Source organism: Marmota marmota, unplaced genomic scaffold, assembly GCF_001458135.2.
Source record: "Marmota marmota marmota unplaced genomic scaffold, marMar, whole genome shotgun sequence".
Classification (NCBI taxonomy): Eukaryota; Metazoa; Chordata; class Mammalia; order Rodentia; family Sciuridae; genus Marmota; species Marmota marmota.
In genome coordinates this window covers 7,505,475-7,525,158 of record NW_025999925.1, presented here as the reverse complement: position 1 = coordinate 7,525,158, position 19,684 = coordinate 7,505,475, and the positions used below count along the sequence as shown (strand labels likewise).

At 40.5% G+C, this 19,684-nt stretch overlaps 1 protein-coding gene across 2 annotated transcripts in view; it reads right to left on the bottom strand.

The window, feature by feature from the left end:
* Window positions 1-14,317: 14,317 nt before the first annotated feature.
* Window positions 14,318-19,684, bottom strand: part of Cmya5 (cardiomyopathy associated 5) — an 83,778-nt gene continuing 78,411 nt past the window's right edge. For both annotated transcript variants that reach the window (XM_015497843.2, XM_048800191.1), the window contains 3 exons: window positions 18,652-18,825; window positions 14,450-15,031; window positions 14,318-14,401 (listed from right to left, as the gene is read on the bottom strand). In XM_015497843.2, the coding sequence (XP_015353329.1) occupies window positions 14,785-15,031; window positions 18,652-18,825 (421 nt within the window). In that variant the 3' untranslated portion in view covers window positions 14,318-14,401; window positions 14,450-14,784. The remainder of the gene's footprint in view (window positions 14,402-14,449; window positions 15,032-18,651; window positions 18,826-19,684) is intronic.

The following is a 19,684-nucleotide window of genomic DNA, read 5'->3' as shown; positions in this document are numbered from 1 at the left end:
CATTTATAAGAACAAAAAGTTAGGAACAAATGTCCAGTATTAAGTAAATGATGATGTATTATTGAATAAAATATTAGGCACATATTAAAAACTATATTCTTAAAGAATATTTAAGGATATGAAGGAAAATATTATCTGTATACACATGTATATCTTTATACCAAATGTGATTCTCTAGCTGTCATCAACAACAAGAAAACAATTCAGGGTTCAGTGGTATAGTTCAGTGGCAGAAATGGGCTCTGGGTTTAATTCCCAGCACCACAAAATCAACAAATAAGTAAATAAATTCAAATGCCTTAAGCATTTATACATATGTTATATAAATATAAAAGAGATATATAATACAAACATATATATATAGACATATATATATATATATATATATATATATAGACACACACACACACACACACACACACACATAACCCAAATGTAGAAACTAAACAATAAAAGTTTTATTTTCTGAGACAGGGTCTCACTAAGTTGCTTGGGGCCTTCATAAGTTACTCAGGCTGGCCTTGAAATTATGATCCTCCTGCTTCAGCCTCCCAAGTAAAACAATTTAAGTTTTAAAAGAAAATATGTGAAAATATCTCCAGCATCTTAGGACAGGCAAAACTTTCTTAAATTGAACATAAAAACTTCTAACCATTTTTTTTCTTAAAAGATAAATTAACTTTTACTAAAATAAGAAACTTATGTTTATCAAAAATATATCATTAAGATAGTGAAAAAATTAAGCTACAGAAAGGGGGAAATATTTGCAAGATATATATCTAGTAATAGAAAACCCTCATATTTAGAATATATAGAAATCCTACCAAAAAAAAAGAAAAAAAGATAATGTAATGGAAAATGAACAAAATATCTGAATACGAGATTTCTTTAAGAATCCAATGACCAATAATATATGCAAAGGTGTTCAACTTCTACAACATGAGAAAAATGCAAATTTAAACTACATCGTAACACTACTACATACCCATCTGCATGGTTAAAATGAGATAGACAAATATTGCTATTTAGTAGCAAGGATATGAATCATCTGGAACCCCATATATTTCTGGTTAGAGTGTAAATTGATACAACTTTGGAAACTCTTCCACAGAGTCTATGAAGATGAGCATATGCACACCATGATCCAGCAATTCTATTTCTAGTTATTGACCCAACAGAATGTGTACATATATCATAAAAGGATAAGTACAAGAATGCTTATAGCAGTAATACTTATAAATAGCCCCAAACTGGAAACAACTCAAATGTCCATCAATTAGAATGAACAAATAAGTTGTAGTACACTCATAAGTTATACAACTAGCTGGGTACAGTGGCGCATGCCTGTAATCCCAGCAGCTGGGGAAGCAAAGGCAGGAGGATCACGAGTTCAAAGCCAGCCTCAGCAAAAGCGAGACACTAAACAACTCAGTGAGACCCTGTCTCTAAATAAAATATAAAATAAGGCTGGGGATGTGGCTCAGTGCCCCTGAGTTCAATCCCCAGTACCAAAACATACACACACACACACACACACACACAATTATACAATCAGGAGAAGGAATAAATAATTCTATACATAGCAGTATAGGCAAATCTCACAAATGTAATATCGAACAGAAGAAACTAGACATGAAGTAAAAAAAAAAAAATCCTTCACAATTCCTTTCATATAAACTTCAAAACCAGGCAAAATGAACCTGTAGTTACTGTAACTGTAATACTGCTTACTTTCAAAAGTGGCGGTGACTGGAGAGTCACTTCTTGGTGCCAATAATATTCTTTTTCTTGGTTTGAAAACTGGTATCATACAGATATGAAAAAAAAATCATTGTGTGTTAACTTGTGTTGCACTTTTCTGAATGTATATTTCAACAGAAAGCTATTTGAATGGCTTAAAATCATAGATTTATTTAACTCATGAAAAAAATCAAATCAAACATTGACTGAGGAGTCCCCAAAATACTAGGTCAAGTGGACATGAGAGACCAGGCTTCAATCTACCTCCAAATAAACTTTTGACCCTGTGCACCTGGCTGCACCCTATACTTCACATGCAGAGAGCTGCAGTTTTTACTAGACTGGAGCATTGCAATCCTCCAATAGCCACCAGAGTCATCTCACTTCCTTACTTTCCCCTAATTTTCTTTGTTCTTGTTCTTTCCCTCTTCCTCTCTGAAAATTGCTTTACATATGTTCTTTAAATTACCCAATCCCTTTCTTACAAGACAGCTTGCAATTCTGCCTGTGCCAATTCAAATTCTTGACAAACAACTGATGTGTGTCCCTTCCCCGTTATGGTTGTTGCTTTTAAAACGTGTTTGAAGTCTTTAAGCCTGCCTGAAATTTGTGTCTCAAGTTGCAACTCTGATTAGTCCAAATAAATCCTCCTTCTTAGTCAATTTGTACCCCAGTTCCTCTTAAGCATTTCCAAACTCAAGCAACAAGAAGTTCAGAGGCAGGCCATAAAGAACCAAAATGGTGTCTCCACAATGTCACTTGGAAGCCTCATGCTCCTTCCTGCTCAGCACGTGGATTTCATCCTCAAGTTTGCAAGATGCCTGTGACACTTATAGGCCTTGCATTTGCATTATGGAAACAGGGAGGAAAAGGCCTCTGAGGGTGCTGAGCCTATGAAATTAGAAATACTTTTTATTTTAGTCATTGTGATTCTTTATGGTTTCCCAATGTTCCACAATAATATATATTAATGCTATTTTTAAAAGAAAGCTTTGTTAATTGGATGGCAATGAAGCAAAATCATTCTCTGATTTTGAACTTCAGGTTCTATAGAAGTAATTCATGGGGTTTCCCATTGAGCTGAATAATTGGACAATCCTTTCTATGCCTACAAGGGGCAGAAAACTAGCCTCAGTCCTATTCTTGGGAGGATGCAGAACAATGTACTGCTCCTCGCTTCTTCCAAGATGCATAGAGAGACCTTGAGTGTGGGCCCCTAAATGGAGTTCTTCAGGAGCAGAGGTGTTTCTGACCTGAAATGACTTGGGGGAAATGGCAGCATCCCACACAGCCAGGGTTTGGTGTGTAGGTGTCTGCCGCTGCTGTTCAACACTCAAGAATGCATATTTTATCCATTTTCTGGAGTTCTGCAGGGTAGAGCTTAGCTCAGAATAATTAAGGAGAAATGCAAATCAAGAAATAAGCTTGGTTATAGTTTAATTCACTGAAAGAACACAAAGTAAAGAGCGGTATAAATTATATTTCAACACAGAATTGATTTCCCAAAAGATATCAGTGATAACATCTTTTTCTTAAGAAAATGACCTTTGAAATAGCTTGTGTGAGTTTATTCATCCTATCTGAGGGAAAATTCTTGACCCTGAGTCTTTCATCCTTCCCTCTCCTCCAGTCCTTACTCTCTGAGACAACCTGGCAACCAGAAAACAAATTCCACAGAGATTCTGCTAGGAGAACACAAAGAGATGGTTATCTCCCTCTGATTTACAATCCAAGAGCCACCAGAAGACAGCCCCAAAACCTTCCAGTGAGGAGAAGCCAGAAGTTGATGTGTAGAGGTTTTAAATTGTGAGAGAAGAAATTGTGTTTGAAAAGAAACAAAAACCTATATAATTCTCAGAATTTGCTTTCAATAACATTTATTTCCAGCTCACTCTGTATGAGGCCTGGAGCTAACACTGGCATATCCAGATAAAAACTCACCCCTGGAACCTCCATAACCACCCATAAACACAGTCACCCAGGCATCCCACAGCCATCCTACAGCCATCCCATAGCCCCGCGCCAGACCTCCCACCAGGACCCAATCTGCCTTGTCCCCCTTTGTGGCACCAGATGCTGCTCACCTCCTTCTTTTCTTCCCTCCTCCTATAACCATGACCACCTCTTGCCATTAGGCTTTTGTTCTGACATTTCTACTAAGAAAGACCATCTAAATCCTCCCAAGCTCCTCTTCCTACATTTTCATTCAGAAGTTCTTCCCTGAATAAACTCAAAAAGGACAAAAGGAGACAAAAATGCAGCGTGTTTTGTGACTCTTTCTTAGGAATCTTGCCTTTCGCATTATGTTGACATACAGTTAACATTTCTTAAGCACTTACTACATGCCAGACGCTGTTCTAAGTTCATGATGTATATCAAATCATTTATTCCTCACCACATCCCTAAGAGTAGGTTGAGCAGAAACCTATTGTCCCAATTTTACAGTTGAAGAAACTAAAGTACAAGGAGGTTAAATTACTTCCCCCAAGTTCACACAGCTACTGACAGAGCCTGCACCAAAGCAGGCAGCTCCCAAATATGTACCTCTGGCCTTGAGCACTTCCATGAGCTTGCAATTTGATGGATAGCTCCTTTTGGATGACCCCAAACTCAACAGGATCCGGCTAACTGATCTCTCCACCCACACAATGGTAATGTGTTCTTTTTGCTGCTTCTTTTGCTAATAGCATAGTTATGCTCCCAAGAATCCAAGTTCAAAAGCCTGTATAGTTTGTGGTCTTTGCTTTTACCTACCTCTTGTAGCTATAGATCCTACATCAGAACACTCTGGAATCTCCCCTGCTTTCCTTTGCCAATAGTCTACTTCAGAAACTCATTACTGCATGTTTACACTGGCAGTTGGCAAACCACATCTGTAATCACTCCTAACCCACCCACTCTACCCAGATGTCAAAGGCATTTAATAAGTCTCCATTAGGTCCTGTACTAAAACACTCCTGCATTTTAGCTCAGCGATTATTATCCCCAGGGCCAAAAGCCCCCTTCAGGTGTGTTGTCTCACTTCCTTACATGTTCCCAGTGCCGTTAGGATGGTTCCCCAAGCCCTTCTGGCCTCCCCTGTTTGTCTCATGCTATTGCTTCTGCCTAGACTTCCCTGATCCTCTCCACCACCCCCAATTACAATCCCACACACGCAGCGTGGCACATCCCAAATGCCCTGTCCTCTGCACAACATTTTATGGTCATACCAAAGAGATATGTCCTCTTCCCACTTTGAAACTCCATGATTATTTGACCTATATGTTGTGCGACAGATACTCGTGTGCATGCCCTGGCCTCCTGAGAAGTACAGATTACATCTTACTTTTCTTCATTCCCATTGGAAACCAGTGCGGTGGCCTGACATGGTATATGTTAAAATGTGTGTCTGATTTAACAATAATTACATTGAATTGACCGTAAATTAACGTGGGAACCACACTTGCCCCATGAAAGAGTTCTATTGAGGCCTTCCCAGTCAGGTTTATAACATTGATTAAAGTACATAATAAATATGGAAACACTATACACTTTTCCATGACAAACCCAAGAGAAACTCTAGGCCAAATAGAGAAGTTGATGCCTTTAAAACTGAAGCACTTTTTAGAAAAATGAAACCTTGGGTGTCAATAGTATGTGTACCAATAAGGGACCAGTTGGAAGGTCTATCTTTTCAGTGGATGGCAACTGGGCATTAAAATAGTTGTATAAATTTTTGCTTGTTGGTATGAGATGTTCCTGACTTAAAGTGACAAAAAAGCAGGTCATATAATGATTTTATTTGCATTTTTAAAAATGTGTATATATGTGTGTGTGTGTGTGTGTAAAGGAGAGGCTGAGAGAACACATAACAAGTGTGAACACTAGTTATCTCTGAGTGATATAATTAAGGATAATTTATGTTCTGTTCTAAATGCTTTTCCTGAAATTTTGCAATGAATGAAACCAGAAAAATAGCAAATTTTTACTGGGGATACACTGGTCATGGGTAACACAACTGTGTACCAAAATACATCTGAAGACCTTGGGCTATTCTAGGGGCACACTACGTTCTATAATTATAGTTGAGTTTATAACTTGCTTTTTATGCTGGGAATTTTGCTAAGAATTTTAGATATATGCTAATTTTCCCATTTGCCACAACAACCCATCCCTCTTTTATTTTTTTCTTTATAGTATATACCACTTTCTGATATTAAACAGTTTACTTGTTCATCTCCTTTTCTGTATATCTTTCATCTCACTTGAACACAGATTGCCTGGAGGCAGGGGTATTTGTCTGTTTTGATCACTGCTGTGTTCCTGATACTTAGAGCAGTGCCTGGCATCTTGGTACTCATTAAATGTTTGTTGTATGAATGAATGAGCAACTTATAGCATGAGAGCCAGTACTATGCCTATTTTACAATGAGGCTAAAGTTGCCCAAAGCCACACCATTCTGAAGCAGAACCGCGGCTCCAGATCCCTGTGGCTTGGGAGCTGTTTTCTGAACCACTCTGGCTTATCAACTGCAACCCACCTGCAGACAATCCAAGGGAAAGCTGCGAGACCCTAAGAACTCACAGGTAGGGTTTAATTAGGGGTAAATAAAGTAGGAAGTTCTTCATAATAGATGATGTCAACTGAAATAGTCACCATAATAGGCACAAAATTTTTCAGATCAAAATTAGGAAGGACAGGGCATAGAAATCTAACCAAGCATTCACTAAATGAAGAAGAAGAAGAAAGCTATGGCTTGGGGAATGGTCTCTCTTTTTCTAAGCCATCTTTAAAAAAATAATAATAACAAAGTCAGAATTGTGAATTTTAAAACAGTTGAACTAAAAGACATAGGAATTCCCAAAGCCCCAGGGTTGCTCAGGGAAGTTTAGCACCCATGCAAGAAAAAGTACTCAGACTAGCAAATCCAGAGATAGTACCTGGCCCCATGGCTAGCCATAGCAGTTCAATAATGCTGGCCAAGAAGAGCCTCCACCTATCCTGCATTCTCACCTTTTGACTGGCATGGGGCTTCCTGTGTGAAAAATATGTCAGTTTTCCTGGGTGAGTGGAATTTGAGAGGTCAGCAGCCTCAGGCAGTGTGTGCAGCCCAGCACCAAACTGGGGACCTGAAGTTCTCAGAGCTCTGTGGCCTAGAGAGAGAGAGGGAGAGAGAGAAAATCCTCTGACCCCCCCCAAAATATATATGTATTCTCCAGCCCCATTGGCAATTTGATTTCTCATTACAAATTAAGCAATTGACATTCAGAATTATTCTTATATAGATATACATAGTCACACATACTGACACGTATGAAATATGCACATATTTGTATATATATATATACCCTATGATCCCCTACATAGCCAGCAGTGTCCCTGGATGACATAATTATCTCATCTTCATGCACAAAATCATACAATTGACAAGAGAGGCAACATTTCCTTCAAATGTGCTTGTATTTCTTTGTCTTTGCTGGTTGCTGACTTTTTATAGCGAGCAGGCAGACTCAGTTCAGAACAAAATTCAGCCTGGATACAAGAGCAGTTTTATCCCCACGGTTTTGCCCTAGGCTGTTCCTAATGGTAACCAGGCATCAGGGTCTGCTCCCCTGAAGCAGGAAGTGAGCAGGGGCACAGGGTTCCTGGACAGAACTGAGCAGATGAAGAGAACCTTTTCTTCTCTCCCACCTACACAGGCCCTTTGAGCCCTTTCTTTGCAGGAGCTGAGAACTGCAGGGAGCCTTTAGAAAAGATCCTGTTTAATAACTAAACACCTAAGAAGCCAGTTTTTTTGTGTACTCCTGCCTCTCTTCTGCACACCTATTACTTCTTGCCAATTCACTCAGAAGGTAACTGAAGCTCTTCCTTGGCCTTCAAGGTCATTATGACCTGGGCCCTAGCACTCTCTGGTTGTGCCCACTACCACTTCCTTCCATGCTTGTTCCTTTCCAATGCAGCTACCTCTAGACCTCCACATTTTCTATTCTTTCTAAGTGGAATACTCTTCGCTCTCTGATACCCACATGGCTAACTCCCTCACTTCAGTTAGGTCTTCATTCATATATCATCTTAGCAGAGCTACCTTCCCACTGTAATTAAAACACAGCAACCCCTATCTCCTATTACTCTATTCTCTCCCCCTGATCTGCTTTTCTTCACAATTATATTCTTCCAACATGCTATACATATATTTACCATCTGTCTTTCTCCACCAGAATACAGGCTTTCTGAAGGCAGGGATTTTGCCCGATTGAATGACTGCCATTTACCCGGGGGCCTCAATCGTGCATATCCCAATAAATACATGCTAAACAAATGAATTGTGGCTCTCCTTTCCATTTCTTTCTTCTTAATTATTTCACTCACTTCCCCCTATTTTACAAAATCTTCAAATAATATATTGACTTTAGTAGAGTGTCATTTATGCTTGAAATCTTTCAAAGGGTAAAGTGCTCCATGGTATTGGGACAGTCCAACACCATCTAGGAGGTCCACGTGGGCTGAGAAAGGATTCTCAATCATCAGCTAGTTCTACAGAAAACCACTAACAGGAAGATGCTAAGCAGATTCTAAAACCATTATAAGAAGTAATAGCTAAATTCATCTTGGGGAGAGAAGCATGTTCTTTGCTTTGAGGAATTGCTTTAATGTGTCTTTTAGTTCTGCAAAGAGAGGCCTAGAACTTGTGCCGTTTAAAAGGGGCAGAGATAAGGAGGGTGAAATTTTACTCTCAGACTATTATAAAAGATGTCTATACTCATAAGAGTGGTTTTGATGCTTTGTGTTTTCTAGTTCCACTGCCTGATCTGAAAACCAGTCTAAGTCGAAGCTAGAAATGTAAAGAATAAAGTAAAACGGAGAGGTTAGTCAGTTCAATATGGAAGGAAGACAGGGATGAGGATGAGATCAGAAGTGGTTTCTCACAAAGTTGGATGTTTTACATTTATCTTTAGGCTTCATGTTCTTTGAAAAATGCCCCTCATGAGTCCCAAGTCTCCAACAAAACCTTGTTAGCCCCTAGCAACGTCGGCCCTATGCTAGTGCTTCCTTCAGCAATCAAAAGAGTGCTGTGCCTTGTGCTTGGGAGGTTGCAGAGGGGACCAGGTGAGCCTTGGGAAGTAGTGGTGAGAGGGCTAGAGTGGAGGATACAGAGGCCGGAGGTCAGAAGTGTTAACCAAGAAAATGTAATCATCTATTCAAGAAATTTGGGATAAGAAATAGAATTTATTGCAATCAATATTATATCAGTATTTGGATAATAAAGGAAAGAAATCCTGTAAGAATGGAAAATTTAGAGGCATTTGAGTCACCTTGAGGACAAAGAGGCTTGCACTTGAGATACCAGGCCCCTTGCAATGCCCATCTTCCTTCAGTGTGACCGTACTCCATCCTTGGCCTGTGATAAGGCTGTTTGAAGCCTATGGGTTCTTTCAGACAGGAATCCCAGTCCAAACTTTATTAAACTACAGAAATATTTTTATTAAATGAACTATTATATGGAACCCAATGTGTAAAACAATAATTGAGCTGCCGTGATGAAATGGGGGAGGGTTTGAATTTATGCCCACTTGGCCTTCCCCTTGGACCCCATGTTGACCCTCAGTACCCCAGGAACACCAAAAGCACAGGTCGAGAACCCAAGGCAGGAATCTGATCTTTATTTTCCAGACTGTGGGTCATTCTGCCTGGCTCTGAGAGCTCATTACCTGCTAGGTAGCATGCCCCTTAGCCAGCTATCACTCAAGGGTGTTCTTTCTCTTGGACGGAATTTCTCAGCTTCAACCCACTGGTGGGACTTGTACCCACTGGTCCTCATGAGAAAATCAAAGTAAGCCAATTTCTTCCATGCAACATCTCTACAAATCTTAGAAGACCTCTTATCTTCTCCTCCAAGTTGTATTTGCTCTAAGTTAAACGTTCTTCAGCCTCTCACTACTCTTAAACTGTTCTTAAGTTTCGTATATTACTTGAGGATCTAAAATACTAACATCAATAGAAAACATAGGCTAGAAAGGACATCCACTTTAGATAAAACAGAGGCACAACCACAGATACTTAGAAGGCAGTAAAAGAAAATGAGACTTATTATCTCCTACTCTAAAAATAGCCCAGAATATGTCCTCTTTCCTGAGTCTCCTGTGAAGTGGCTGGAGGTTCAGTCCAGCTTCACTCAACTCAGGAATGTGCCTGGGATCACTCCCTGATATTAGCAGTCACCAAATCAGGAACATGAAGAGGGTGGTTATCAGCAGTGGAGGCACTCAGATCTTACTAGTAGGATCTCAAAATGCCCCTCAGTAGCTGAGCTAGGGACTTCAGGACAATAAGTGCCTGCCATGGATTTATTTCAGCTGATCTTAACTAACCACACGCATACCTACAGAGTTGCGGACCTAAAATATAAGTGATATTTTATAACTATGGATCCATTAGATGTTGCAGAGCAGGATGTGTTGGCCTGTCAGCATCATTGAGTAATAGTCACTTGATTTCTGATTTGCACCAGTTTTGGGTAGAGCCTGTGTGATCAGAAAGGTGAGTTTCGGAGATTAGGGCTAGTCACATAACTGCACCTCCCCACCACCACTGCACATAAGATTTGAGGTCCCTGGTACCACATGAACACCGGGGTGGTTTGAGACCTGAAGACTGTGCGTGCTGTGCAACCCAATAGTGGGAGGACAAAGAGGCTTGCACTTGAGATACCAGGCCCCTTGCAATGCCCACCTTCCTTCAGTGTGACCGTACTCCATCCTTGGCCTGTGATAAGGCTGTTTGAAGCCTATGGGTTCTTTCAGAAACAGCACATGGGCTGATTCATGGGTAACTTATGGAGTGCAAATGGGAAGAGATTTCAGATACAGGGTCCTGGGGCCTAAAGGCTATATCCATTCAAAGCGTATTGGTGTTTAGCCCTTAACGTGCTCCTATTGTTTGTAAGGGGAGGGTGATGAAGTATCATACTTGCATTCTGTTGGATTTCAAGGAAAACAACAACAATGTGTGTTCTAGTTTGCTCCATTAGAACACTTCCAACTTTTATAAAGAATACGTCTGTCCAGCTGGGCAAGGTGACGCATGCCTGTAATCCCAGCAACTTGGGAGGCTGAGGCAGGAGGATGGCAAGTTCCAGACCAGCCTCAGCAACTTAGTGAGACTCTGTCTCAAAATAAAAAGGGCTGGGGGGATAGCATAGTAGTGCAGTGCCCCTAGAGTCAAACCCCAGTCCAAAAATATGTATTTTTCTGTCCAAGCTTGTCAGGTGTGTATGCAAAGAGATAGAGAAGGACTACAGCACTGATTCCCATTTCTTTTACTTTTTTCACAAACTTTTATTTTGACCCCCTACCTCTTAGAAGAAGCATTGTAGTTTCACGTATGTAAGGTCTTTGCTTCACAAATGGATGTTATAGACTCTTTTGAATCTCAAAGTGCCACATGCAAATAATGCTAGGCATAAATGAATTAAGGTCACTGGATTGAAGAACCAATGAAACCTGATGTAGGCCAGGAGCTACTATAGCATCAACACAAAGATTTAGGAGGGAAGTCAGTTCAAGGGGAAGACAATGTGTATGAATGTATGTTGTGTGTGTATGAACGTATGTGTGTGCATGTGTACCTAAATTAATTCTCACATACCACATATGTGTAGAAAAAATCTAGCATAAAAATATGAATCAAAATAGGCTCATTCTTAGCTAGGATTTGAGCTATGTTTAAATCCACACTCTGCCTCCTGCTGGCTGTGACTGTGAACAAGTCATTTAACTGCTCTGAGACTAGTTTCCTCATCTATAAAATGGTGTGTTATAGTTGTACATAGTGATGGGATTTGTTGTCATATATTCATACTTGCACACAATATAACAACATAATTTGGCTGATATCACTCCCCAGCACTTTATTGTTTGTATTCTTGATGACTACAAATGGCAACAATTTTAGGGTGCAAGGTTCTGATGAGGATTCAGAGAGAGAGTGGATGTGTTGTGCATGATATTAAACCAATAAACATCACTTCCAGAGGATTCATTTTGACCAAAATTGGTTGACTTCCTTTCCTCCTTCTGAAGGTCCATGTTGTATGAATGGGAAGGACAATATGAAGGGAAGATGGAAGGCAGAGAAGGGTCAAGGAGAAAAGAACTTCTTGACCATGTAAGGAACTTACTTTAGCGCTACTTGTCTGCTCTAGAATAATTCCCTAAAGACTACCCAGGAACTCAGAGAGTCAGAGATAGGAGGGTCACTCACTGGGGGTGTGGGGGGGGGGGTTGGACTTAGAGCATCTCTAAGTCCCTTGCCATGGTGTTTTATACACTACAAAATGCTGTGCCTTTTTACTTATTTGATTTCATGTTTAAAATTATCCTAAATAAAGGATAATTAAAAGCATAACTAAGAATCCACTGAGCTACGCCCACAGCTCAAAGATTGTAGCTCAGTGGTAGAAAGCTTGCCTAGCATGCTTGAGGCCGTGAGTTGTATCAACCAAATCTGAGTTGCTCAAAGGGATCATCTAGGAACTAGCTCTTGTTATTACTGTGGTTTTCTGTTTATGCTGCTTCCAACATGACGATGGATGCTGCCACTGCTGCTGCCCTGCCCATTTGCCCCAGCTGACTGGATGCCCCAGTGTCAACACTGCATGGTTTTCAGCACTTGCATGTTCCATGTCAGGTATCTGTGCTTCTCAACCCTCTGAGTGCTTTCTCAAGAACAAGGAGCTTGCAGCTTGCAAGAAATTCAACCTGGGAGGGTAGGGAAGAGGAATGTATTGACCTTTCCAGGAAACCCTTCATGTCAACCTCTGGCAATGTTCCATGTGGTTTCCAGAGGGGACCCCAGCAAAATGAGCCCCAGGTGCCCACAGTGGTAATAACCCTCATAGAACAAGTACTTCACTGGCTTCCCACCTTCTTCTCTCATTTTTCCCACTTTCTCAAGTGTCCCTCCTGGAACCACCTCCTATATAAACAACCAGCACCAAATCTTTAAGGGGTCTACTTTTAGAGAAAGACTCTAAAATCCATGTGGTTGCTGCTACCATTGTTACTTTTTTAAATGACTTTACAGTCCCACCAAAACCCCCACAAAAATGTAATAATGACTAGCAGTGGCTGATCAGTCATAACCTGAAAATAATACTTTCCAGGTTTGAAAAAGTAAAGATACCATCCTCCACCAAGCAGCCAGTAACTCCTCCAATTTCATGAAGAATCAGTCTTTCCAACCACCGCTCTGATTTGAAGGCAGAGTGGCGAAGGGGCTCTGCTGATACTAATCCAGCTTGGATTTTCTGGCTATTAAACAACAGATTTTAGAATACATCCAAAAAGTAGGATGTTGTTTCTCAATTTATGAAAATAATATTAAGATTTGTATAATAATCATATATAGTCATAATATATAATTCATAATATTAAGAGAAACTATGTATATGATCAAAGCATTTACATTATGGAGAACAAGTGGTCTCAATGTGCATTCTAGATTTATCAGCTTTGCACACATATTTTGGAAAGATTTTGAGAGATTTTAATATTATATTTTAATAATGACCAGTCATCTTTTTTAGTAAAAAATGAGAAGATTCCCAGATTCTGGTATTTGACTTTATAGTTAACCGTGTAGGCTCTATGGGCTGAAAATGTTTCCATTTTTAAAAATATGACAGCAGGATGCATTACAATTCTTATTACACATATAGAGCACAATTTTTCATATCTCTGGTTGTATACAAAGTATATTCACACTAATTTGTGTCTTCATTGTACTTTGGATAATAATGATCATCACATTCCACCATCATTAATAACCCCATGCCTCCTCCATTCCCCTCCCACCCCTCTGCCCTATCTAGAGTTTGTCTATTCCTCTCATGCTCCCTCTCCCTATCTCACTATGAATCAGCCTTCTTATATCAAAGAAAACATTTGTCATTTGTTTTTTTGGGGATTTGGTTAACTTCACTTAGCATTATCTTCTCTAACTCCATCCATTTGGCTGAAAATGCCATGATTTTATTTTATTTTATTGCTGAATAATATTCCATTGTGTATATATGCCACATTTTTTTTTTATCCATTCGTCTATTGAAAGGCATCTAGGTTGGTTCCACAGTTTAGCTATAGAGAATTGTGCTGCTATAAACATTGATGTGCTTGTGTCCCTGTAGTATGCTGTTTTTAAGTCCTTTGGGTATAGACTGAAGAGAGGGATAGCTGGGTCAAATGGTGGTTCCATTCCCAATTTTAAAATATATGTGTATAAAATTCTCTCATGGAGGTCAATAATAGCACAACCAACTGAAAAGTGATGGGTATTTTGTCTGCATTATGTTCTGGTCCAAAGATGCCGGACTGAGAAGTTTCACACAGTAAGTCCACACATGTTTTGCTTTATAAGAGTCTAAACATTTATTTAACAAAATGAAATTTTCTAATATCTTGCACTTTTCTACATTTAAAATTCCAGGGAAATGAGACTCACATTCTACTGTATACAATATTACCAAAAAAAAAAGAGTTCATTATAAATTTAGAACAGCTATAACACCTTTTCTAATGATTAGGATTCATCATCCTTTAGTGAAGCAAGGTGACATTTTCTTGTGGAAAAAGCCATACTTTTGTCAGAGACGTGTCAATAGCACAACCTTATCTCTGATTTGACCTGTCTGTCAGAGACGTGTCAATAGCACAACCTTATCTCTGATTTGACCTGTCTGTCAGAGCATTACTTTCACCAATAACACAAGTGGAATTCCACTTCTCTATTTTGGTTCCCAGGTCTAGTGAAAACCCTTTTAAGTTAGGAAAAACTCAAACCTGTGAACAAAAGGTTGGGGGTTGTTTTAATTCATCCTCTTTACTCACATACTGCTGTATAAAGTCAAGGTGTTCCTGGTGATTCTCACATGCTGATTGCTGTGCATGTAGATATCATTAATGTGAATGTGTGGGAGAATTTGCAATAATGTGTAGCACCCAAGAGAAAGAACAACAGCCCCCCCGCTCATTTGAATTCTTGCTCTTGCAAATTCTGAAAGCCAAGGATCACTTATGCCTTACAGAATCCGGGGGCTCTATCCCCAGATGCAAAGTACATTTTCCAGGTTTCTCCAGGGCAAAGGCAGGGTGAACACCCTCATTAAACCTGTGCCTCACAATAAAAAGCAACTGTCCACTCTCAGCATTTATGAATAGAAGTCTCTGGTTGTTGTAGTCTAGCAGAATGCCCACTCTGGCTGGATGTTCTGTCACATGAACATCACTCACAATTCCACTGTAGAAAAATGTGTACCTGAAATGAAACAGAATGGGACATTTTAAAACTTGGAAAAACTTGAAGGATTTGATAAGGAGAATCATTGGTAGATGACCAATTTTTTTCAGTTACAGACTTCAATTAAAAAATAATGAGTTGCAATAATGTGATCCCCAATACTTTAACCAGATTCCTCCAAGATGCTAAAATGCATGGCTCATCTCAACAGACAAGCATTTTTAATAATTTTGCTCCTTTTGCATTAGGAGGCAGTCCCAGAATAGCCAACATATGCCTCCCTTGTGATTTTTCTCAACATTCTAATTCTTTCCCCGCTGCCCACATGTTTTAACTGCCGCATTCATGGTGTGTCATTCTTTTGAATAAGACTCCTTTGAGGCTGCCATGTATTTTTAAAAGTACTGCATGCTTGCCTGCCATACAATGCATTAATTTTTACAGTTTTACCAACTTATAGGAAACTTACATAAGGGCCTTTATGAAGTTTAAGAAAAATTTCATCATTTTTGCCAACTTCATGTTCTCCCAGCCCTAAACCAACTTTCCATTTCATCTTGATGTTTTTGGCATCCTTGCAGCTAGAAGCAGTTGCCTTCCTTTCTCTCTTTAATTCAAATACAGTCAGTTCAACAAGTGTTCCTTGGGCATATATGTGTATCCAGCACTTCCCTAGGAACTCTGTGGGACATGAATGACTACAGAAGGATGTCCTTGCCCTCTGGGAGCCCATATAATATAACACAGGCAGGAAAAAACTGTTACTAACTTAAATAAGAGTAGGGCTGAGAAACTATGTCAGGGCATAGAACGTTCAATTGTTTACTCAACACATTTAATGCACCTGTTTAGTTGTGACGGAAAAGGCGGGAGAAATTGCTGACCAGAAAAGCATAATTTCCCCATGCAAAAAAACCCCACAAGTTTGGAGGTTTGTCCTACCAGTCCTAGAAACTAAGAGTGAGTCCCTGACAGCCGGAGAAGGGAAGGAATGAGAGATGGAAGAGAAGAAAAGACATGACAGAAAAATCTATGTATGAAGTAGAGCTATGTGGTGACTGGGGTTTCGGGTGTGACTAGGGAGGGGGTCTGTTGTTCTTTCTCTTGGGTGCTACACATTATTGCAAATTATCCCACACATTCACATTAATGATAACTACATGCACAGCAATCAGCACGTGAGAACACAGGAACACCTTGACTTTATGCAGCAGTATGTGAGTAAAGAGGTGACTGGTCAGGCGGGGAGAGTCAAAAGACCTCTAGACCTATAATGTATGCCTTAAAGCCCAGAAGTTCAAGGGCAAGTACTTAGGAAATGGCAAGTTGACAGCTTCACTGCAGAGAAAAGCTCAAGTGGGAAGGCAGAGATGACAGGAGATGGGGAGATAAGTAAGATGCATGTGTTGACCAAAGGCCTTTTCAAAGCCTTGTTAATGAGAGACACAACCAATTATGGAGTTCTAGAATCTGGAGGGCAGACGTGTGTTTCAGGTAGCAACTGAGACCCTGAATTTCAACATTGGGGCTGCTACCCCGTGGGCTCCCCATCCCTCAACCTGGTCCCATTCTTTTTGGCTTCCTGTACCCTGCAGGTAGTCCCACCTGAGTTCTGACATTACTGAAGATGTTTGTAGATTTTTGAACATAAAAGGAAGGGATACAATGAAAACGATGTTTAGAAACACTTTTCATCTGTGGCATGTAGAACAACTTGGAGTGGGCAAAGACTAGCAGCCAACAAATAGGCAGGGTGGCTGTGGTAAAACCAGTAAAGGAGGTGAGGGAGGCTTGGGCTAGGCTGGCAAAGAGGAACAGATAGGAAGACAGCCAGTGAATGCTCCTGAGACTATCCTCAGATCTCCTTTCCAACTGTGACACATTAAAGCTCAGATTCCATGTGAGCAGAATCAAGATTAATATAGCTTGAGTTAAAATCATTAAGCCAGAAAAAGTGAAAAATATAGGAGGGTCTATGGCAGCTGCTCTCCCTGAACCTTAAGTCCCCAGGTTCTCTATGCTGAGACCTCAGAGCAAGAAATGAAGGTGCCTGAGGCTGACCTCACTGTGCTGTGGCCAAAGAGGTCCCTGTCCTCTTCCTTGCAGTATCCCCCCTCTAGGCCTGAAAGAGCCAAAGACCAAATTTGTAGGTTTGAACTTGTCAACAAAATACACAATATATTTTCTATATCCTAGAAATTTTTTTTTATTGGAGGCTAGTCTTTGGTTTGGGTTCTTATGGATTATTGTGAAATAAATACCTAGTTTTGGCTCCAGATCTGATTGTAAATTCTGGATTTGAGTGATTTCAAATTCTGGGCAGGGGCTGAGTCCTTAAGTATGGCACAGCACTGAATATCAATTAATCTTAATTGCTCTGACTTGATGAAATGTGACTTTAAATAGCACTTGGAGATGGTGTCCTTATGAACCTTCTCAGAGACTCAAACTGTCAAGTAGGATGCAGGGAGAAATGTGCAGCCAAAGATATGCAAAATCTCAATCTGTGGGCCTTTTCTGGGAACTTGCAAGCACTGAAGACTTCCTTTTTAAAGTCTTACGTTTGAATAATGTCTCCCATTTGTACACTTTACAATGTCAAAACTCTCCCCTGTCCCTGATTTCATGTGATCCTCATAACCCCAAAGATAGTAGACCAGCTATTACTGTTCCCTGCTGAGACAGGCAAATCATATGAGGCCCGCTTAAAGGGTTAACCAGATTATGGTGAGCACCAAAAGGAATCTAATCAAGGATGGAGCCAGGACTAAAATCAGGGTTTCGGCTCCCAGTTCAGTGCTCTTTCTATTGGACCCTTCCGTGAGCATATCCAGATCACAACATGCTTGCCTTATCTCTCTGCAACCAACACAGGTTCACAGCTTTTTCCACATCAACCAACCAAACAATATGAATAATGTAGACCAGGGCTAGACAAACTTTCCATAAAGGGACAGATAATAAATATCTAAGCATTTGCAGGTCATTCAGTCTCTGACAGATCTGCAAAAGTAGTCACAGATACACAGTAAATGAGCATGACTGTGTTCCAATAAAACTTTATTTACAAAAACAGGCAGAGGGTCCTATTTGGCCAATGGACCATAGTTTGCCAAACCCTGATATGGATGAATGCCTGGGGAGTGCTGGGGATCTACTTCTTCTTCCTTTTAGCATCATCCTGTGGTCTCCATCCACCTGGGGTGACTTTAGAAGGAAAATCTGCCCATGCATAATCTAGCAGTTCCTTTCTCTTCCCTATCTCTTGGTCATGAGCTAACTGGGGAGACACATATCCTTCCCTCCCCCTCCAGTCTGCTCTGCATGGCAGGGAGGCTGGCCCAGCCAGGGCTCTAACAGTTGGGTAAGTCTTCTTAATAATAGAACTCAATATAAGGAACCCTCTTGCCCACATTATGATTATGAAGATGCTCTACATTCTCTAAAACCAACTTCCTCAGTAAGCAGAGAAATATTTTAGTCTCTATATACTTATTTGACTCTTGTTGTGCTTCTCAGCTGGCCCAGAACTTGGGTAGAAAAGTGGGATGCTCTTTGTTACATCCCTCAGGGAGTCCTGCCAACACATCTATGCCTGACATTTGGATTTAGTGAGGAGAGGCAAGGCTCTGGCTTACCTCTGTGGCTCAGAGCAGTGCATGTACCATGAGGTCTCCTCTTGTCCCAGAGCCCCAGCCCGCACAGCTGAACTGGAACAGATGCCAAGTCGATATGCTGGGCAGTCTGTGACTGTGGTTTCCCAGTAATGTTGACCACAGGCAGGCAGCTCCTCACCCAGCACTGAGGGGACTCTGCAGGCAAATTGATAAGATTGAGCTTAGCACAGGAATCAGCAGCCTTTATCTATGAGTATCAACAATCAACTTCACACACCCTTTGCCAGAATTCTGTCTTTGGAAACTGCCGGAATTTGAGGACATTCTGTGTTCATTGTGCTTCTACCAATGGTCAGACTGCCCCAGAAATTCCCCAAACTCTCACCATGCTTCTGACATATGTCCCCTGTCTCATACAATACGCACATATGGCACCTTGCATCTCTTAAGAGAGCTGGAGAGCAGGAAATAACTAGAATAATGGTGGGAAGAAAAGAAACGGCACAATCTCTGCTTTTACAAAGAGACAGGAAATACAAGGAGGAGAAGGTGAGGACTATGACTTGCAAAGTTTTCTTCCAAAACTTGCAAAAAAGGGAATCTCCAATATCTTTAGCAATGAGTTCCAGTTTCCACTGACTTCCTTGGACACAACAACCAAAAGAGTGGAGGCTCTTAAATGGCAAGACAGCTGGGAAGCCAGAGCAGAGCAGGGTGTGGAATTGGCCAAGTCTGATTAGGGGGCTTTGCAAAGGCTTTGGTCCCCAGTCTTCATGACTCTGATCTCTTGGATTGGAGTAGGTATCCCTGAGAGGTTGGTTAAAGGCCTCTTTTTGTCTCATCCTATTTTTATAAGAGGCACAGAGAAATGGACCAAAGCACTTTCTGCTGCTGATGTGTGACCTTGTTTGCATGAATTGCTCAGTTTTGCTTAGAAATGGCTGAGACAGCAAGGAGGCATTTTTAATTTCAGCAGCGTTAATATTCAGTCAGCACCTCTCCCTCTCCCTTTAACAGATGAGAAAATGATGAATGCAAGGCAATGTATTTCACT